Below are 21,220 nucleotides of genomic sequence, written 5' to 3'. Positions count from 1 at the left end.
GGGGGCCCCGCAATACCCAGTGAGGTGAGGAGGGAAATTGTGGGCCATGATTACCGTGTCGGGGGAGTGCTGTGGCTCTTAATTCCACGGAGGCGGATCTTGGGGGGGTCTGGACAAGTCTCGGATTTATGGAAGATGCGCCTTTGGGGTTCTTGAAGTGGGAGTGGGATATAGCTAACCTGGAGGGACGCTGTCCCGGGGGAAATACCCCGAGGGGCTCCCTTGGCGAGAAGACTTCTTGGGGCCTTGCGTTCCTGAAGGGGACCGAGCAGGACGTGGGAGGTGGGGGTGGGGGAGGGGTCTGGCAGTAAGACCGGTTCTCTGTGGAGTGGGGAACGCTAAGGTCGAGGGACTGGCATGGGGGGCACTGTGGCTCTTATCTCAGCAAGAGGCCCTTGGAGAGGGGCTTTACAAAGGTGCGCCGCCCGAGCCTCTGGGGTCAGCTGATATCGCCGTCCAGGGGGCTGCTGCTGTCCTTGCACCCTTGCCACCTGCGTTGTTCAGGTCCCCCTCTGGCTGGGCTGAACTGGGCGGGGGCGTCTCCCAGTCTCGGGAAATCCGAGCCACCGCCCCTGGCCCCGCCCCCGGCCCCGCCCCCCGGCCCCAAGCCGGCCGAGCCGTCCGCGGCGGGAGCGGCGGGAGCGGCGGAGGCGGCGGGAGAGCGCGCCGTGGAGCCGCTCGGAGCGCCTGGGCCCCTCGCGCCGCCGCCTCGGACCCCAGCGCCGCGCACTGAGGCCGCCCGCGCCGTCCGTGCGCCCCTGCGCCCCGCGCCCTCCGAGCCGCAGGCCGTCCAGGGCACCCCCTCAGCCCCAGCCTCCGCCGGGCCGGGATGGCCGCAGCCCGCGGCTGAGCGAGCCCGGGGGGGCCCCATGGGCCGGCCCGCGCCGCGACCCCCCCGCGGCCGCCCCCTCCGGCCCGGGCCCCCCCGGGCGCCGCGGGCCCAGGCGGCCCGGATGGCGGTCGCGGCGGCAGGGGCAGGGGCTGGGGCCGGCGCGGGCGGCAGGCGCGGCCGCCACTGACGGCTATTAGGGCGCCCGGAGCAGGTAAGCAAGGGCAGAAGGGGGGCCCGCAGAGGACTGGCGCGGGGGAAGGACTGGCCCCCGTGGACTGAGGTTGCGGGGGTGTCCAGGGACTCCCGGCAGACCAGTAGCTTCCCGCCTTGAGCCAAGAACAAGCGTGTGTATGAGGGTGGGGTCAAGAGGCGACAGGTCCGCGCGTGGTAGGGGGTCGGGAGGGCGATGTAAGTGCCTCTCTAAGCTAGCGTCTGGCCAGGGGAGGGGGTGGTCCCTGTCCGACGGGGCGGGCGCGCTTCTGCCTCCTCGGACCCCCTTGTATGCTTCTGGAGAGGGGGTGGAAACAGGAGCAGCCGGACACCCTTCCCCAGCCTTTAGGTGGGCGAGACCCAGACACCCCTTCGGCCTTGTGGTCTACAAGGGGCCGCGGGGGACAACCGGATCCCACGGACCCTGAGTGGGGGGCTGCCATCGCGGCCCAGCTGCACGCAGAAGTAAACATCTGTCAGTGGCGCGTTCCAGCCGCGTTCCCTGCGCGCCGCCGCCGCTGCCGCCGGGGACACGGTGTCCTCCGGTAAGGGCCCAGCTCTCTAGGCTCCTGGAGCCTTATGCAGCCGCAAGAGGGCGCGAAACCATTTTTTGGGGGGGGTCCCTTAAGGGCAAAGACCAAATTTGAAGAAAGGGCGGTCTTCCTTCCTCTTTTTACTAAAGACATCTCTTACTCAGGATGGTCCCAAAATTCTCCCAGAAAGTGTGGTTTGTCAGTTCACAGTCTTTAAGCGGAGGAGGCTGCAGACAGTGGGCAGATACGGGCTGGGACCAGAGACAGAAGTGGCTTCTCTCCTGGGGTGGGTGTCACCACAGTCCCCTCCCCAGGAAGCACCAGCATACATGTATCATGGTGCCACTGGCCTGGCTCAGTGGGTCTGTGGTTACCTGCAAGGCTGAGGCCAGCAGCCCAGATCTGGGGAGTAGAACTAGGGCCTATGTGGGGGGCATGAAACACCAGACCCCTGATTTTCCTCACTTGTGCCTGCCCACCCTGTCCAACATCCTTTTCTGTCTGTTGCATGACATTCTTTGTCTGTCTTTAAAAAAGCCCCAGGCTGAGGAAGCCCTAAAAGGGCATGACTGGTCTAGGCGGATGTCAGCTGGGGGACACTTTCAGTTTTGCCAGCTTTTCCCCGCCCCCAGCCCCTTGCTTTGGGCCTTTTGGACACCCCTCCCCACACCCTTCATTCTAGGACTGCTGAGGTTTGAGGTTCACAGCCACTCCCAGGCCTTACAGCCCACTCCCAGAGAGCTGCGAAGAGCTAGTTCCAAAGGTGCAGGGAAGAAACCAAATCACGCCTCCCTACAGCTGGGCACAGTGTCTGAAGTTCTACCATCACTGCTTGTCTCTCAGGTGATAGGCCTGTTTTCAGGGGGTGAGAAATGGATACAGCTTTCAAGAGTCTGGGACAAGAGAGGGAACCAGTTTGCAGCCAGGCAAAGAACACAACCAAGAGATCACTTCCACCAATGTGTACTGCCATGGTGTAGCTGACTCTGTTTGGGGTCAGGCTCCTGGGCTTTGTCCTTCCAGGAAGGCAAACTTGAATCCAAGGTGGAGGCCAGAGTGGGGAGCAAAGGCACTACCTCCGGGTAGGAGGGTCAGGGGAGACTTCCTAGAGGAGAGCCATTGGGGTTGGGGCTATGCAGGATGAGTAGGAGTTTTCTAAGTGGGACAGGTAAAAGCATCCAGCTAGTGGAAACTGCATATGCAAAGATCTGGAGGCAGGAAAGTGCATGGGTGGTTTTGGAAAATCCAGGGGCCTGAGTGTGGGAGGGAGAGATCGTTCTGAAAGGTTGAAAGAGAACTGGGCTGGGGCCTTCAAGGACAGATTCCTGGAGATGGGAGCTGGAGACACAGAGAGAGGAACAGGTCCTTTAATGCATCTGGCATCATCGGGTGCAGCCATCTTTGCTGAGAGGTTCTGGGATTCTTCTGCAGATGCAGCTTTCCTGGTCCCCCAAGGTGGGATAGGGGAGTCAAGGCCCATGAAGGGAGACAGGATCTTCCCTCTGCCCAGTGAATCAACTGAGCAGGCACAGTGGGAGGCTGGTTCTCCCCATTTCACATCTGAGAAAACTGAGGCTGGGCAAGCTGGAGGGATCTTTCCTTATGTGCCATGTAATTAATTCCTGAGCCCTAAGCTACCATGTGCCAAGCTGTGCACCAGGACGAAGCAGAAAATAAGACAGGCCCGGTGCCTGCTGCACTCATGAGGGGGAGGGTGGGGGGCAAGCCTGAGGCTCTCAAAACAGCCAGCCAGCCTCCTGGACTTTCAGGGTGTGTAACGGCCACCAAGGAAGCCTGAATAGGGCCTGGGACACTTTGGCATCGGTGTTCAGGAGCAGAAAGATCTTAACTTCCAATGCCAGAGGACTCAGGCTTTGTCTGGCCTTGGAAGAAATCCAGCAGGTGGCCCTCACTTCCCAGTGGGGGAAAGAAAGCCCAGAGCAAGGGCCCCACCATCCGTGCCTAAAGAGCTCAGTATGTCAGGACCCCAAGGCAGAATTTGAACTTGGGGACATGGAAAAGGTGACTCGGGTCCCCTGCTTCCCAGGACACCTGTGTTAGAGTTTGAGACATGTCAGAGGTCTGTGCCTTGGTTTCCCTTTCTGTCACAAGACCAGGTTTGTATGGCGTCCTCCTGGAGGACCCACGTCTCTCGCGCCACCCACTGGGCCCCATGCCAGCTGCTCAGCCGTGCCAGGCCTCATTAGGTTGATCCTGTTATTCTCCCCCGGGGAGGTCCCCCCCCAATGCCCGCCCCAGATGCCTGTAAGGCCTGTCCCAGGCCAGCTTGGCTAAGCCAGACCAGCCTGGTATGGTCGAGGTGGGAATTTTATGGGCCAGCCGCAGAAGGCCAGGCCAGAAAGAGTGGGTCGGAAAAGCAGGCAGCCCACCACATACACGCTCCCCGGCCCAGCCTCCCCAAGAACACGCCTGCACAGTGGCCAGTATAGGAAGTGGGCACTGGGCACTGGTGGGGAATAGGAGCCCCCCATCTCTCCTCATCTCCCCGTGCTGTTCCCTGGCTAAGTTTGCTCTGGTCACCCCGGTCCCTTTGAAAAGCTATCATCCTGTGTCTGAGCCTTTGCTCATGTGGTTCTCTCTGCCTAGAACACTGTTCCTAGATCTTCACATGGGCTCAGCACAAATCCTGCCTCCTCTGAGAAGCCCTCCTTGACCACTCAGCCTAAAAGCAACCCTGGTCACTATTGCTTCACCTTGTTTTATTTGGGGGCTGTTGTTGCACTGACAACCTCTACATTACCCTTTCTTTTTTATTGGGCTCTAATTTTATTTTTTTCTTTTATTTTTTAACTGGAGTATAATTGCTTTACGATGTTGTGTTAGTTTCTACTGCTTTCTTCCTTCTCTCTCCCTTCTTTCCTCCCTCCCTCCTTTCTCTCTTACTTTTCTAGCCACACAGCTTGTGACATCTTGGTTCCCCAACCAGGGATCAAACCTGGGGCCCCAGCAGTGAAAGTGCAAAGTCCTAACCCCTGGACTGCCAGGGAATTCCCTAAAATCTTTCTCTCTTTTTTATTATCCATCTCCCTTAATGGATGGTCTGAGCTTGGCCAGGGCAGAGTCCCAGGTTGGCCTTGGCCATCCCGTGTTCCCTGGCCGGCCCAGCACCTAGTAGGCACTCCATATGTGTTGAGTGAATGAGTTGGGGGCAGAACAGTGGGTCTTCTGTTTACTTGCTAGTTCTGCTCTGCTCTGTGTCTTTGAGAAAATACTCTCCTTCCCTGGACCTCAGTCCCTCCTAAACAGCAAGACCTTGCTTCTCTCCCACCTCCCCCAGCATTACCCTTGTTACAGGGGGTTGTGGAGACATTGAGAGAACAAGTTTAGAGTCAGACCCCAGTTCAACTGCAGCTCAGCCACTTAATTTCTGTGTGATCTTGAGCAAGTCACTTTACCTCTCCAAGCCTCAGTTTCCATGTGGTAAATGGGGCTAATAATAAGAACATCTTTTCCAGGGACTGTGCGGGGTGGGGCGGGGGGAAATAAACTTGTGGAAAGCACACAGCAGAGGTCTCGGCACTAAATAAACGGAACGGCCAGCACCACCAGGTGTTAATGTTATTATTCCTGTTCTGGTTGTACGAGGAAGGCCATGTGGCACAGTGTTCACGAATGTGGAACAGAGGGCACTGAGGCTGGAGCTTTGAAGGATGAGTAGGAGTTTGCCCAGCCACCTGAGTTCAAATTCTAGCTTGGCCATTCATGCTCTGTTTGACCCTGAGGAAGACACTTCAGTCTTTTGGACCTCAGTTTTTCTGTCTACACAATGGGGATAAAATGGTCCACACCTTTCTACGAAGGCAGTAAAAGATGTAAGCGCTTAGAACAGCAGCAATGGTGTTGTTCACTAGTGTTAGTATTAGCTATTTTTCTTTAATACTATTATCACAAAGCAACCAACACAGAAGTCCTCCCCGGAAGTCGACTCCTCAGCCTCACTTTGGCGAAGACAGACCCAGAGCCCCTTAGGATAAGCTCAGGACCCGAGACTTGATTCTCAGAGTAGCAGGGAGCCAGCGATGGTTCTAGCAATCGGCCAGCAGGCAGCTTCTGGGTTGGAGGAAAAAGAGGAGAGGCTGGGGTCCCACCTCTAGCCAGGCCTGGAAGGTTCTGCAGGGGGCATCTGTGCCTGCACCCTCCCATGAGGCCACCCCACAGGCTGGCCCCTGGCCCCCGCAGACGCGACATCAGAACCAGCTGTGCTAGCCAGATGTTCCTGGTTTATCCGCAGATGTGCGACGCTGGCTTCCGCCTGCCCCAGCCTCCCCATCCCCACCACAGGGTGGGGCTGGGCCCTGGGGCCCTCCGAGGGAGGGGGCACATTTTTGTGGGCTGTGGAATTTGTTTCTCGTTTTGCAGAACCATTGAATCTTGTCTGGAGAGGGGCCCAAGTCCCACCCGTTTCCCCATCATGAAATGGGGCCTCAGTTTCCCCATCAGTGGATCCCTAGGGAACTCCCAGGGGCCATCTGGGGTAAACAAAATGAGCAAGGCTGCCCAGGGGATGGGCCCAGCTGCCAGCCCCAGAGCTGGAAGACTGATGGAGGAAGCAGAGAAGGGTGTGCAAGCACATGCATCTGACACCCGGGCCCCGCTGCTGCCATAGGCCAGGCCTGCAGGGCTTCACAGAACAAAAATGGCCCTCCAGATGAGGATGTGTCCTGGGCAGCCCATTGTACAGATGGGAAACTGGGGCTCAGAGAAGGGGAGGAGCTTGCCATGTGGTCCAGCCAGGAAGAGGCAGAACATGGATGTGAGTTCAGCTGTCTGGACCCCAGGTGCCGCAGCATCCAGAAATACCCTTCTCCAGGGGCAGCCACTCCCACTACTGCCCACGTGGCTTCCCAGCCTGGCTTGTTCTGCCCATGGGTGGCAATGACAGCCCCACATGCAACCCGGTCATTCCTATAGTGTGGGGCGGACCCCCTCGGACCTTTCTGAAGTTGGGGAAACAGAGCTACAGGAAGACCAGAGACAGATCTGGGGGTGAGGTGCAAGGGGAGAACAGTGCTAGTGGAGGGAGGCACCACACGGGCAAAAGCCTGGTGACTGTGGATGGAATTCTCAATGTCCATCTTTGCCTTGAGGGGACCCAGCCCAGGCTGTCCCTCCAGAAGCTCCTCCTGTCCAGCAAAGACAGATATGGACCCACATACTATGTTGGCAGAGCTGGGCAAGGGGGAGGGACCTGCAGCTGTCGGGGGATGGTCAAGATAGGGAGCAGGCATGGCTTTCGGGAGGAGGGGCTATAGGAGCTGGGACTTTGAAGGATGAGTAGGAGTTTGCCTGATGGAGACAGGCATGCCTCCCCCAGACTAGAGAGATGAGTGTGTGGGCGGAGGGTTCCCCTCCCCTCCAACCTCTCCCTGGGAACAAGCATGAATCAGGTTCCTCCCTGAGGCCAGTGGTTCCGCAGGCTAAAGGCTGGTGACCCTGGGAACAGGTATGCCTGGTGGGTGTTCCCTGGGAAGCTCTGTGGAAAGGTGGAAACTTGGAGCATTGCCGGGACATCAAGATAACGAGCAGTGTTTCCTGGCACCATCAAAGAAGCTGCCAGGAACACCCTCACACCCTCACCCTAATTGTCTGCTCCTTGGATAATTAGAAAGATCCAGCTGGCTGTGTATCTACAGGCTGTTCATCACCCCTCTCTGAGCCTCCGTTTCCCCTCCCTCCCAGCCCTGGGGACTCTGTGGCCTCCAGCTAGAAGTTGAGGTCATTCCAGGACCCTCTTGCTGCAGTTCAGGCTGACCTGACCCCCATGAAGGGAGATGCCCCCTTCCTTAGGCAATGAGGATTCTCCAGGGTCTGGACATTGTTGGCTTGAGAGGGGACCCCTGACCAGGTCCTGTCTGGCAGATGGGTGGCACTTGAAAGGCCAGCAGGCGTGGGCAGAGCAGGCCTTTTCCTCTGGGTCATTCTGCCTCCCACACTCCCCTCTCCCCCCTCGCAACCTGCTGTGCCTCCACTGCCCCGTGTCGCCTGGAATCTTGGCAGCCAAGGGCCCCAGCACTGGCAGGATGTGTGTGTCTGCATGCCTGCTTGCACGAGTGTGGCTGGAATATAGGATGCAGGTGATAACAGGCATGCCTGTGCACGCACAAGTTCAAGTGCTCAAGGGGTGGCTTGGAGGCGGCACGTGTGTGGCGTGCCCATTCTCTGTGTCAGCGTGCAAGAGACAATATGTCTGAGTGTGAAGGTGCTTGATTTGTGTGGGAGTGTGAGTCTCAAGGCTGTGCGAGAGCTCCCATGGGCATGAGAGAGTGTAAGGGGTGTGATCAGGGGAGCTCCCAAGGGCAAATCAGGATGTGTGTGCACATGTGTGGTAGTGAGTGGTAGTGCTTGAATGCTATGTTTGTGAGTAAAATGCCCACATGTGAGAGTATGAAACACACTAGCAGGTGAGTGCAGTGATGTTCAGGTGTGATAACGTTCGAGTGCATGGTCATGTTCTAGGTGGGAGAACACCGGAGTGTGTGATTGTGTTCAAGCATGTGAGTGGAATTCTGTTTGAGGGTGTGTGAGACCACTGAGTGTGTAAGCAGGATGGCATCTGAGCATGTCAGAATGTGTGAGCTGGGCAGTGTCTGAAAGTGTGCATGCAACAGTGATTGGGCACACGTGAGAGAGAGAGTGTGTGTGCGCATGCGCGCACGTGCATGTGTGCTGAGCAAGTCAGTGTGTGTGTGTCTGGGGAGGCTGGGTGTGAACATGAGCCTCCAAGTGTGCTGTGTGAGTGCCCACCTTCCCCATGACACAAGCCCACAGCTCATGCACACCTGGTCTCCCCCTCCATGCCCTCCGCCACACCCGCTCCCCATCAGGTCCACGCCAGAGACAAACCAGTTGGGTGACCCCATACAGAAAGGCCCATTGTTGCAGACGCTTATCAGCTGTGCCTGCCAGGTCCCCTCCACCAGCGGTCCCCTGCTTTCCCATCCCCCTCAAAGCTCCAGGAGGTCTGCAGCTCCAAGGCCACCATGGGCTCCTGTGGCTGGGCCATCTCGGGACTGGAGACCCATTTATCCTTTCAGCCCCCTGTTTTACACTGGTGCTGTACAGGGACCTTGTTCCAATCTAACAGGGAAACTGAGGCACGCCACTCCAAGACTTGGGTGTGACGACCAGAGGTCTTGCACCTGGGGGGGGGGTTTCCCTGTCTCCCCCTGCCAGGGTGGGTGAGGCCACCAGAGTTCTCGTCTTAGCTCTGTGACCCTGGCAGGTCACTTTGCCACTTGGGGCCTCTGTTTTTCCATCTGTAAAATGGGAATAAGGACTCTTGTGAAGTTAAAATGACTTAATAACATGCATTAAGTTTGTACAATGGGATCTGGCATCAAGTAGGGGCTCATTAAGAGTAAAGGCAGTGGGTTTGGGCACTTGACAAATGCCAAGACTGACCTGTTTGCTGCACAACCTTGAGAATGAAGTCCTCCTCCCAACCCACAGGGCTGCATGACCTGCACAACCTGTCCTCGTCACTGCCCTGCCTTCACCTCCTCTTGCTCACTTTGCTCCAGCGACATGGGGTTGCCTTGATGATTCCTTCAACCAGCCAAGCATGGCCCTGCCCTAGGGCCTTTGCACATGTCCTCAGCACTCCAGGCTGGCCCAGGGTTTGTTTACATGGCCCCAGGTTGGGGCCCTCATGATCCATCACCCTACTGACAGTAATAATATTATCACCACAGTAATAATAACAGCAGTATCAAATACCATCACGGACTTCCCTAGGAGAACAGTGGTTAAGACTCTGCGCTCCCAATGCAGGGGGTACCTGTTCCATCATCACCTGGCTGGAGAAGATCCTGCATGCCTCATGGCCAAAAAAAAAAAAAAAATCCAATACCACCAACAGTGGCAGGTCCTCAGAATGACTCCAGAGCATTTGCTCCACCCACGTGGTGTGCATTGTGTCAAAGAATCAGGGTGTGAGTCTCTAGATCCTTTCCTAGCTGTGCCCTTGACCAAGCCATTCTGTTTCCCGCCTCAATTTCTCCAGTTATAAAATGGAGGTTACAATGCCTCCTTCCTGGGCTCAGCACGGGTTCTGGTACACAACAGGGGGTTAATAAGCGTCCTCCGTTACTTACTGTCTGGTGTAGGTCCTGTGCGGGTGCATCCTTGGGGCGAGGGGAGAGGTGGTTCCAAACTTACTGCTCTTAGCCACGCCCCGCCCCCCTCCGCCGACACAGGCACATCGCACGCAAATGAAATGCAAATAGCACGCAATTAACTGCTCTGGGCAGCGCGCAGGTCAGCCTGTGCGGCCTGAGGCGCCCAGCACCCCGCGGCCGAGCAGGGGCGCTGACCGTCGTCCAGCCCGGCTTTCATCGCTCAGTGTAAATGTTTACATCGGGCCGGCCGCCAGGCCCCGCGCCGGGCGGCCGGCAGAGTAATGTAAACGCGGGCTGGAGGCCGCTCAGTGGCGGGGAGCTTCTCAGACAGGGTGGGGGTGTCGGGGTACGCAGGAGTTATTAAACATCTACTGTGAGCATGATGCGACTAGGCAACCACAACACTGAGTAATCGCTGCCCCAGTAGGGGAAGCTTAGACATTATGGGGACCCAGAGAGTGCCCTTGCACGGGCCTGGGGCTGGGGAGGAGGCGCAATCAGGGAAAGCTTCCTGGGGCAGGTACCCTCTAAGCTAAGACTGAAAGTGGAAGGAGTGGGCGGCAGTGGAGGAGAGAATGTTCTGGACGGAAGGACTCACTTGTACAAAGGCCTGGAGGTGGGTTGAGGGCAGCTTTGGTCCATTGCTGCCCACTTCTGGGCATCTATTTGTCTGGTGGTGGGGGGGGGGGCAGGGAACCTAGGGCCAGAGCAGGGTGGAAAGTCACTTCCAGGGACATTAATATGGCTCAATCCCAGGGCTCCAGCCTCCCAGACTGTACCTATTCTAAGCACCACCTCTCCTCACCACCCTTGTCCCACAGTGCCCCCTGCTGGGGATGTCTTCACCTTCCACTCTTCCCCAGACTCCCTGGATTCCAGCCACTGCAGCCTCCTGGCTGGATTGGCCACTCCAGGTCACGCCTCAGGACCTTTGCACCGGCTGTTGCCCCTGCCTGAGATGCCATTCTCTTCTGCCTGGCTAGCTCCTACCTTTGTTCAAGTCTCAGCTTTCTTCAATCCTCAGGAAAGCACTCTGGGACGCCCAGATGGGGGCGGTTCCCAGGCTACCCCTGGCACAGTGCCCACCTCCTCCTTGGCAGCATTTACCACAACCTTGTTCAGTGGTTCCTAGATGAATCACTTCTATATTATTATTGGTCATTAAGCAGGAGTGGTTCAAATTCAGGGGCCCCACTGTATCCCCACTAGCTGGTCCAGCACCCTGTGCCCGTTCGTTTGTTGCCTGACAGACAGACAACGGAGGCCGTGTGGCTGACCATCCTGTGGACGCAGGCTGAGGATGCAGCGCTGGAAGGCGGCGGCCCTGGCCTCGGTGCTCTGCAGCTCCGTGCTCTCCATCTGGATGTGTCGGGAGGGACTGCTCCTCGGCCACCGCCTCGGACCTGCGCTGGCCCCGTTGCGCCGGCCGCCTCGCACCCTGGACGCCCGAATTGCCCGTCTGGCCCAGTGTAAGCCCTCCCCCGCCCCGTCTTGAGTCAGATACCCCCAACATCGCAGCGACCATAATGGTGGAATGTTGTACGCAGTGGAGCGGGGCCACAAAGGCTTATTTTAGATGGGGTGGAGGGAGGGTGCAAATCCCCTCAACGGCCTGGCAGGGGTGTCAGAGGGGATGGATGCTGGGAACTGGGGTCCCTCGGCTCAGCTGTCACAAGGAATTAGGCTCTAGCCCTGAGGGGCCCGGGGGCCAGATGGAGATTAGACCTGGGCATTTGGCCCAGGTGGCCCCTGCAGCGCAGCGGGGGGTGGAGGAAGAGTGAGGCTGGACCGGAGGCCCTAGTGACCTGCCCGGGGGGTGACGGGGGAGGCAGAGAGAGACCGAGAAATAGGATGAGTCCTAGAAATGAGGAGAAAGACAGACATAGAGGAACAGAAGATGAGCAAGAACGATGTGGGAAAAGGCCAGGAGGTAGAAAAGTGGAAATGTCAGCCCTGGGGGGTGTGGCTGCATGGTCCAGCTCCCCACTAGCCCCTGATGCCTGCCCCCTGCAGGTTCTGTGGGGCCAGAGCAGTGCGTGGGCCCTGACTTCGTGGGTGCACGGGTGTGTCCACACGTGCATCCCCGCGGGTGGATGGGGATTAGGAGTAGGCGGGGGAGTGTGCGTGGGCCCCCATGGGTAGGGGGTGCGTGCACGCCTGTGTGCAAGTCCGCACGCGCCCTGCCGGCCCACACAATCCTTCTTTCTTGTCTTCACAATGGACAAGGGTGGCCTCCGGCGCAAGCTCCACTTCCGCCCCCGCCGCTCCCCCACTTCAGGCTGCTAAGTCCTTCCCAGAGACCCGGGCTCCCCAAAGCTAGTGCTCCAGGCCCTGGGGCAAAGGCCCAGTGGAATTTCAGGCATCGGGGAGGATCTCGGCCCACCGTCGGGTCCTGGCTGCCCCACATCCTGTCCCTGGATATAGCCCTACTGGAGGAAGGACATAGATTTCCATACCCCAGAGTCCGTGTTCTAGATTCTGGGATTAATGCACTGATGGAGGAATCTCAGGCTTGGGCCAGGGAGATGTGGGCATTATCTCCTTGTATTCCAGACCCTGTGCACGTGGCCAGGCCTGCTGGAAGAACAGATATACTAGAAGATTATTGTTTATCTGAAATTCACACTGAACCGGGGATCTGTATCTTAACCTGGCAATCCCATGAATTAACTCTAGACACACATCTTTGAGGTGGGCACACTGGTGGAATTTTAGGCATCGTTAGTGAGCTAGGCTCACCCTGATCCCAGAGCAAGCAGTGCTTGTCACCCTACTCCCACCCATCTCCCAGAAGATGCTGTTGGGTGGCCCCTGATTTCCACCCTCCCAGCCCCAGCCAACGTAGGGACTCTGCAAATCTCGCTGAGCAAACAATGAAAGTAGGGTACAGCAGGGTACAGCGGGTGCAACGAAAGTAGGGCTGTCATCTGCCTGAAACTACAAGGCTCAGAGTGGGCAGAGCAAGGCTCAGAACCGGGGCTTGTCTGCTCTTGAGACCCCCTATGGGAACAGACAGCTCCCAGGCTGACAGACAGCCCTCCCCGCTTGGGCCTCCCAGGAAGCTATTTCTTTTGACAGCCAGGTGCGCCAGCCTTGGGGGCAGGTGGGAGCTTAAACTCGGGATTTCCTCTCTCAACCACAAGAGTGACTGCCACCTGCTCAGGGGCTGGAAGCCCCCTGTCTGCAGACCCAATGTCAGTTCAGCGCTGCCTGCCATTCCGATGTCTACACTTCTCTCCTGGGGCTGAGGAGCACTGGGGCAGGACCAGCTGCTTGGGAAATAAATTTAGGCCATGGAGTTCTGGGAATCTATGGCTCAGGGCACCTCCAGGCAGTTGGTGAGAGAAGAGGGTTGGACTTGCACCAAACTTGGGCACGGGATGGAGGTGGGAAGATTGTTTGGTGTTCTCTCTCTCTGCCACCTGCCAGCGGTGTGGTCTTAGGCGCCTCTTTTCCCCTCTGGATGCTGGTTTCCTCACCTGTAACATGGGGGGAGCCCCTGACAGCTGCCACCCCATGTGGTGGGGCCAACACACAGGTCTCAGTGTCTGCGGCTCCTCTGTGCATTTTGAGAAGCTCACACACCCTGATTTGGTGTTGTGAAAGGGGAAACTTGAGTACTGCTACACGGTGGAGCAGGAGGGATGGGGGCAGGGGGAGGCGTTGTGAACAGGCCAGAGGTTCAGGGAAGATGCGGAGGTCTGGGTGGGGATCCCAGAGAGGGAGTGAGAGACCCATGACAGCTCAACCAGAGTGGGGGGTTGGGGTGTGGGAAGCAGGCCCCCAACACTGCTCAGAGAGGATGTGCCAGTTTCCTGGGGCAACCAGCATGGGGTGGGGACAGCTGGGGCCCAGGAGGGACAGGGATTTGGTTCACTACACTGCTTGCTGAGCGCCACCCCTCCTTTTTTTTTTTCTCCAGTGAGGTGAGAGCAGCTCAGTGAAAAAGGGAAGAATTTCCAGTGCTGCCCTGCATAGGGATGGGGTCCACAGAGAGTGGTGGAGGGGTGTGCCCACAGGGAGACAGACACCGGGTCGGCTCAGCTCAAGTTGGGGCAGACTGGTATGTGGTACAGGAAATGGTTCTGGCAGTCCATCTTAGGTTTAGGCTCCAGAGAAGAGTGCTGGTAGCCTTGGGGACCCAGCCTGGGGGCCTGGATATGCAACCCTCCCCTTACACACACACCGCCCAGAAAGGGTGCATGAGCGGGAATCAGGGAGCAAGATAAGATATGGTCGGGAGAGGGTGCACCAGCCCTTGAGTCACCCCAAGGTCCCTTTTCGCAGAGGAACAGCGTAGATATGGCGCTCCTTCCCACGCATCCACCCACTGACCCCCCGGCCCTTCTCCATCCCCTCGCAGACCGTGCACTGCTGCAGGGCGCCCCGGACGCGGTGGAACTTCGAGAACTGACGCCCTGGGCCGGGCGGTCCCCTGGTCCGCGCCGTCGGGCGGGGCTCCGGCGGCGGCGCGCGCGTGCGCGGTCGGGGACACGGCCGTGCGGGCTGCGCGAGCTCGAGGTGCGCGTGAGCGAGCTGGGCCTGGGCTACGCGTCGGAAGAGACAGTGCTGTTCCGCTACTGCGCAGGCGCATGCGAGGCGGCCGCGCGCGTCTACGACCTGGGGCTGCGACGCCTGCGCCAGCGGCGGCGAGTGCGGCGAGAGCGGGTGCGCGCTCAGCCCTGCTGCCGCCCGACGGCCTACGAGGACGAAGTGTCCTTTCTGGACACGCACAGTCGCTACCACACGGTCCACGAGCTGTCGGCGCGCGAGTGCGCCTGCGTGTGACCCTACCTCAGCCGGCCCGGAGACACGGCGGCCACGGCCCCCGCCCCGACGGCACCCACGGTCCCGCCTGGCAAGCCCCGCGACAGACTGCCCACCAGCAGAAGATGCCGTCCAGGGCTCAGGACTCTCGCGTTAACTGTACCAAAATAAAGTGTGGAAAATCCAGCCAGGGTTGTGATTCCGCGCTGAAGGCCTACGGGGAGGAGACGCCATCTCCATTGGGAAGAGGGGGACGGGGTACCGCCTGCACTATGGTGGCAGGATCCCGTTTGCTTTGGGCTCGGGGGAAAGAAAGACCGTTTTGTTCAGGCGTGCAGGAAGGAAAGAGGGGCTGAATGGGGGGATGCCCACAGGGACCTTCCTTCGCTTCTCTCTACAGGCTCTCTTGCCCCTCCCAGGTGTGTCCTAGCCTACTCCCTGGCAAGGTGTCCTTCTGGGTAGGAAAGATTGAGCCACAGTGCAGATGGAAAAACTGAGGTCCAAGTGGTGCAAATCTCCCTCACCCAACAGACGTCTTCGGGCCTGGTCAGCTCCCACCAGGGTGAACTCGGAGCCACTATCTCCTTTCACTAGCTAAAAATACCCGTGTTGCCCATCTCCCTGCGGGGATAGGTCTGGGGCGGGCGCCAACCCCATCTAGCCCAAAACTGGCGCCTGCTGGGGCACAGCTGGGTCCCCAGGGACCTAGGTCCTGGGGCCGTAAAGGCTCTGGCCAGAGCTCAAGGGAGAATTTTCCAGGAGCCCCCGTGGAGGATGGAAAAAGCGTGATGCGGTGTTTAGATTTGCCCACGGTGTCACCTTGATGCTTGGCACGCCCAGAACGGGCACAGGGTGTTGGGTTCCTAGTAGGCAGAGAGGGGTCTGCTGGTCAATGGTCTGAGGAGGGCGGGTAAGACAGTGGCCGCTGCAAGCCCAGGACTGGCTCACGGGGGACCAGATGGATGGACTCCTACCCTTCTTCCCCTCAGACTGGGTGGCAGGGGAATGTCTCCAAGGCATAATTGCCCCTTTGCCCAGTTTGTCTAAGGGCACAGTCCCTTCTCTTCCATCCTCCCACACTAGTCTGGGATTCTCAAAAGAAGAGCCCCACCCTCTCCTTTACTGTTGTGTCTCCTAGACTGGCCTCCTTTCTGCTGTGCTAAGGACCACCTTTTAGAACCTACTAAACATGGTGTCCTTCGCAGACCCAATCCCGATCCTGATGCTGGGAGACTCAGATCAGATGCTCCACCCAGGGAGGCTCACCTGGCTGGGCAGGAACATCCCCAGCTCCCTGCTTTCCAGTCTTCTTTTTTGCCATTGCGGCAGCGGGACCCACTGGAGTCAGCTAATAGGCAGGACTTCCAGGGAGACCCAAGAGCAGCACTTGGAGGCCAGGCCCCAGACTGTGGGTGGTCAGCTTGGAAGGCAGTTTCAGAGCATGCTGGCTGGCTGGGGTCCCCACCCACCCCCACAGTCTTTTGACTGAGGTTTGGGGTGGTGGATTCCTAAACCATTCGGGCTGACTCAGCCCGGCGGCCGTGGCAGAGAGGCCAGAGTTCCCAGAAGCCGAGGAAGCTGAGCCTCAGTTTCCCCATCCTAGAAGGCCCTGAGCCTCAGAGAGGGAAGTTGCTCAGCCCAGGACACACAGCAGAAAAATCAACTTTGGTGCTTGGGCCTGTGGTCCCTGAAGTGCCTTGGGTGTGTGTGTGTGTGTGTGTGTGTGTGTGTGTGGCCTCCTGGGACCACAGCCTCCCTGTCTCCCACCTGGATCCAACCACAAGGTGCTGGCCCAGCCCACCAGAGAACTGGAACATAAGAGCTGCCTTCGCAGAACCCAGGGCTGGGGGTTCTCAGCAGTGCATGCCATACACACACACACACACACTCACAGGACACAGAGACTGCCACTCACATGGGGCTTAGAACCATGCGCAAACCTCCTTTGGGGGCATGCCCTGCCCCTCCCGTATCCTTGCAGTGGGTATAGAAGATTCACTTGTCTCAACCTTGCCCTACGGGACCTCCCAGATAGCCCCACCCCCACACTCACCTGCTCCGGGCCTCGGTCTTCCCACCCTGCTTGAGGGTTTTTTCCTACCTCTGAACACTTGGGGCCAGTCCGTTCTCCCAAGTTCAGGGCCATTCTGGGCGCCATAGACTTTTGGGCAGGATGTCTGGCTCCCCATCCACTGGATGCTATCAGCCCACCCGATTTGTGACAAGCACAGATGTCGCCAGACCCTGTGAGTAACCCCTGGGAGCAGAATTGCCCTGGGGGGAGAGTGCTGGTGTGGAATAAGGGAGGACAAGCCAGTTTTCCTCAGAGCATTCCCATCTGGAAAATAGTATCAGTATTGCCAACCTTAATACCCCAGAGACAGTTCATCAACAGCAGCAGTAATCACAAACCAGTCCACCAGAGCCATCACCAGTGGTCAGGACGCCAAGGCAAGTTCCCCAGGGGCAGCCATAGCCCCTGGCAACTCACCCCTGCCCCCACCAGGTAAAGTTCCTAGCAAGCGAGCTCCCAGGGAGGAAAGACTCCTGGAAGCAGAGGTGCCCAGTAGGTGAAGCCCCAGGTAAGGGAGAGCTCCAGCCACCAAGGTCCCCAGATACTCAGCAGTGCAGGTGCCAGGCTGGCCAGCTCACTGGAACCAAGATGCGATACTGGGCACCGTCTGGTACCTGGGCTCCTGCTGCAGCTTCCAGCAGGCCTTACAGAACATCAGGGCCCAGGAGAAGGACCGAGGCCGCAGTGTCTCCCGCCAGCGGAAGTAGTTCAGGTAGCTGGCGTAGTCCTTGTCCAGTGCTAGCAAGTACTGTGCCAGGTCCTTGGGGCTCTGGAAGTCTTCGACGTGGATGAAGGCTTTGGGTGGCAGGAACTGTTCATAGTTGACCCGGCTGGGGCCCAGGACCACTGGCACGGCCCATGCCTGCAGGGCGTTCTTCCACAGCTTCTCTGTGATGTAGTCGGGGTGCAGGGAGTTCTCAAAAGCCAGGTAGAACTTGTACTGGGACAGCTGCTTGGCCATGAGTGCGTGGGGCAGTGGCGTGTGGAAGCGTCCGTACACGTCCACTTGGAGGTGTGGCTTCAGCAGCTTGTAGTATTGCACCCTGATAGAGTCTTTATTCCAGTTGGACACCACCCAGGCCACCAGCTTGGTCTTGGCTGAGATGTTGAGCAGCATCTCCACGGGCTGGCCGGGCCACGGCTCAAGCCAGCTGTAGGGCATGAAGATATCTGAGTCCCGGCGGTAGGACATGGTGAGGTTGAAGTAGCCGTCTAGGTCCTTCAGTTTCAAGCAGTTGCTGGGCGATTCCATGCTGAACCAAACCCAGCGCTGGCCAGGGGGCCGCGGGGATGGCGGGAGCTGCACCTGGGGCCGGTTGCTGACCTCCCGGTGGTGCACGAGGACCGCGTCCGCCTGAGGGTACTCGCTTCGGTTGACGGTCAGCTGGCAGTCAGCTGTGCCAGGCCACAACTCCGAGCAGCGGGACAGAGCCACTGGCTGGTTGAATGGCCACGTCCACAGCAGGACACGCAGAGGCAGGTGGGCGGAGGACCCCTCAGTGGCCTGGGAAGGGGCCCCCAGTTCAGAGACCCACGTGGGCTTGGGCTTGTCTTGAGACATACGCAGATAAGAGAAGAAGCACAGAGCCAGAAGCAGCTGCAGCAACAGCCCGGGAAGACAGTGGTGCCAGGAACACTTCACCTTGGCGCAACCGGATGGATACATGATTTGGAGCAGCTGGGAGGAGGGGAGAGTGAATATGGCATCTTTGACAAGAAGGATAACACATGCCTAGCGACTTCCACCTCATGTGAAGAGTTGACTCATCGGAAAAGACCCTGATGCTGGGAGGGATTGGGGGCAGGAGGAGAAGGGGACGGCAGAGGATGAGATGGCTGGATGGCATCACTGACTCGATGGATGTGAGTCTGGTTGAACTCCGGGAGTTGGTGATGGACAGGGAGGCCTGGCGTGCTGGGATTCATGGGGTCGCAAAGAGTCGGACACGACTGAGCGACTGAACTAAGGGACTTCCCTGGTGGTCCAGTGGCTAAGATGCTGAGGTCCCAATGCAGGGGTCTGGGGTTTGATCCCTGATCAGGAAACTAGATCCCGCATGCCACAACTAAAGATCCTTGCATGCTGCAATAAAGACTGACGATGCCTTGTGTCACAACTAAGACCTGGTACGGCCAAATAAATAAATATTGAAAAAAAAAAACCCAATAACACACATGCCTAGCGGGCAGATGTGGGTTATTTCTATTTTACAGATGAGAAAACTGAGGCTAAGGGACTCGGTGAGAAAACAGCAGAGCCGACCCCGGAGTCCACGCTCTCCTACCCACCAGGTCACACAACCTCTTGACCAAGGATAGGTTCTAATGGTTCTCAGGTCCCACCTTGACCTTGACTTTGCCCTTGCCCTTGCCCTTTCTTAGCTTCCCCAGAGTCTTCCCCAGCCTAGGGAGAAGACAGGGCTGGTTACTGGGTGCTCCCCAGGGCCCTGGAGTTGAGGCTTGAGCCAAGACTCCGTCTGGGAGGAGTACAATGGAATTATGTTAGAGGGCTCACCAGGCAGTATACGAGTTGGGGGAAAGGACACTCCTGGTGGACAGAACAGCCAATGCTGAGGCCCGGAGGTGACAGAGAACCTGAACAGTTTGCGGAGAGAGGACAGGAAGAGCTCAGGGAATAAGCACTCAAGACACCTCCCACCCCTGGTCATGCACTAGGGGATCCTGGGTGTCTCTTGGTCCACTCCCTGGTCCTTTCTGTTCCTGCAAGTGGTCACAAAGCCCTCCCAGACTCCAGATCCCAACCACGGGAACAGAAATCTAGGACCTTAGCCCTGTGCCCCTCCACTTCCTGTGGCCATGGAGCCACTCTTTTTACAGATGAGAAAACAGAGGTTCGAGCAATAGGTATGTCTCTTGCCCCAAAACACAAAGCTGGAGCACTTATGATCCAGAATCCGAACTCTCCTCTTTTAATGTAATTGCAAACTCCTCTCCCATGTTCAGATTGGCTAGTTGTCCGTGACTGTAGTTTCAGTCTGTTTGCCCCCTGATCCCCTCTCTCAGTGCCTACCGTCTTACCTGGGTTTCTCTTACTTTGGATGTGGGGTCTCTCTTCAAGGCTGCTCCAGCAAAGCGTAGCCACCGCTCCTTACCTTGGGCGCCGGGTAGCTCCTCTCGGCACCTGCGCTTGTGCGCCTTCGTAGCCACCGGGCTCAAATTCTGAAAGAGATGGGCATACCAGACCACCTGACCTGCCTCTTGAGAAACCTGTATGCAGGTCAGGAAACAACAGTTAGAACTGGACATGGAACAACATACTGGTTCCAAATAGGAAAAAGAGTACGTCAAGGCTGTATATTGTCACCCTGCTTATTTAACTTATATGCAGAGTACATCATGAGAAACGCTGGGCTGGAGGAAGCACAAGCTGGAATCAAGATTGCCGGGAGAAATATCAATAATCTCAGATATGCAGATGACACCACCCTTATGGCAGAAAGTGAAGAAGAACTAAAGAGCCTCTTGTTGAAAGTGAAAGAGGAGAGTGAAAAAGTTGGCTTAAAGCTCAACATTCAGAAAACTAAGATCATGGCATCTGGTCCCATCACTTCATGGCAGATAGATGGGGAAACAGTGGAAACAGTGGCTGACTTTATTTTTTGGGGCTCCAAAATCACTGCAGGTGGTGACTGCAGCCATGAAATTAAAAGACGCTTACTCCTTTGAAGGAAAGTTATGACCAACCTAGATAGCATATTCAAAAGCAGAGACATTACTTTGCCAACAAAGGTCCGTCTAGTCAAGGCTATGGTTTTTTCAGTGGTCATGTATGGATGTGAGAGTTGGACTATAAAGAAAGCTGAGCACCAAAGAATGGATGCTTTTGAACTGTGGTGTTGGAGAAGACTCCTGAGAGTCCCTTGGACTGCAAGGAGATCCACCCAGTCCATCCTAAAGAAGATCAGTCCTGGGTGTTCGTTGGAAGGACTGATGTTGAAGCTGAAACTCCAATACTTTGGCCACCTGATGCGAAGAGCTGACTCACTGGAAAAGACCCTGATGCTGGGAAAGATTGAGGGCAGGAGGAGAAGGGGACGACAGAGGATGAGATGGTTGGATGGCATCATCAACTCGATGGACATGGGTTTGGGTGGACTCCGGGAGTTGGTGATGGACAGGGAGACCTGGTGTGCTGTGGTTCATGGGGTCGCAAAGAGATGGACATGACTGATGGACTGAACTGAACTGAACTCCTGTGTTGCACATGGAGCTCCAGTCTACAGCCTGAGGCTGTCTACAAGTTCTGCTATCATGGAAATGTTATTTGTCTGCCCCATAGGGTGCACCCCTCTGGCTCTCAAGCCCTTGAAATATAGCAGTTGTGTTGGACGAACTGTTAGCATTAAGCTAAATTAAATTAAGAAAAGCTTCTCTATTCTGTACATTGAAGACAATTTCAAGATAAAAAGTAAAAACACTGGCGGGTCCAGTGGTTTAAGACTCTGCACTTCCACTGCAGGGGGCATGGGTTCAAACCCTGGTCAGAAAACTAGATCCCACATGCCCAAGATGAGGCCCAAAAAAAAAAAAAAAGAACCAAACCCAAATGTCTACCCCCACCCCCGGCCTGCAACAAAACCCCACCAAAATCAGCGTCTGATAGCCAATTCAACAACTGGAAATCCTGACAGAATATTTGGGACAC

At 57.2% G+C, this 21,220-nt stretch overlaps 2 protein-coding genes across 2 annotated transcripts; one reads left to right on the top strand and one right to left on the bottom strand.

The window, feature by feature from the left end:
• The first annotated feature begins 905 nt into the window (after nt 1-905).
• NRTN (neurturin) lies at nt 906-14,872 on the top strand. The gene is made up of 3 exons (XM_055566634.1): nt 906-1,043; nt 10,964-11,182; nt 14,077-14,872. The coding sequence occupies exons 2-3, from the start codon at nt 11,014-11,016 to the stop codon at nt 14,499-14,501; spliced, it is 594 nt and encodes a 197-aa protein (XP_055422609.1). The 5' UTR covers nt 906-1,043; nt 10,964-11,013; the 3' UTR covers nt 14,502-14,872.
• Nucleotides 14,873-16,838: 1,966 nt separating this feature from the next.
• Nucleotides 16,839-20,107, bottom strand: FUT6 (fucosyltransferase 6). Its single transcript, XM_055566632.1, has 2 exons — nt 19,594-20,107; nt 16,839-18,232 (listed from the first exon to the last, which is right to left on the bottom strand). The coding sequence occupies exons 1-2, from the start codon at nt 19,819-19,821 to the stop codon at nt 17,129-17,131; spliced, it is 1,332 nt and encodes a 443-aa protein (XP_055422607.1). The 5' UTR covers nt 19,822-20,107; the 3' UTR covers nt 16,839-17,128.
• Nucleotides 20,108-21,220: the final 1,113 nt, after the last annotated feature.

This window comes from Bubalus kerabau, chromosome 1, assembly GCF_029407905.1.
Source record: "Bubalus kerabau isolate K-KA32 ecotype Philippines breed swamp buffalo chromosome 1, PCC_UOA_SB_1v2, whole genome shotgun sequence".
NCBI classification, from domain to species: Eukaryota; Metazoa; Chordata; class Mammalia; order Artiodactyla; family Bovidae; genus Bubalus; species Bubalus kerabau.
The sequence above is the reverse complement of the archived record's forward strand: the minus strand, read 5'-3'. Positions and strand labels throughout refer to the sequence as shown.

Bases quoted from the DNA above. Each gene is read 5' to 3' on its own strand.
- FUT6 (XM_055566632.1), bottom strand. From the start codon at position 19,821: ATGTCCAGTTCTAACTGTTGTTTCCTGACCTGCATACAGGTTTCTCAA. The intron at 18,233-19,593 runs GTAAGACGGTAG...CCCTCCTCCCAG, and splicing joins CCAAAGTAAGAGAAACCCAG to CTGCTCCAAATCATGTATCC.
- NRTN (XM_055566634.1), top strand. From the start codon at position 11,014: ATGCAGCGCTGGAAGGCGGCGGCCCTGGCCTCGGTGCTCTGCAGCTCC. The intron at 11,183-14,076 runs GTAAGCCCTCCC...ATCCCCTCGCAG, and splicing joins AATTGCCCGTCTGGCCCAGT to ACCGTGCACTGCTGCAGGGC.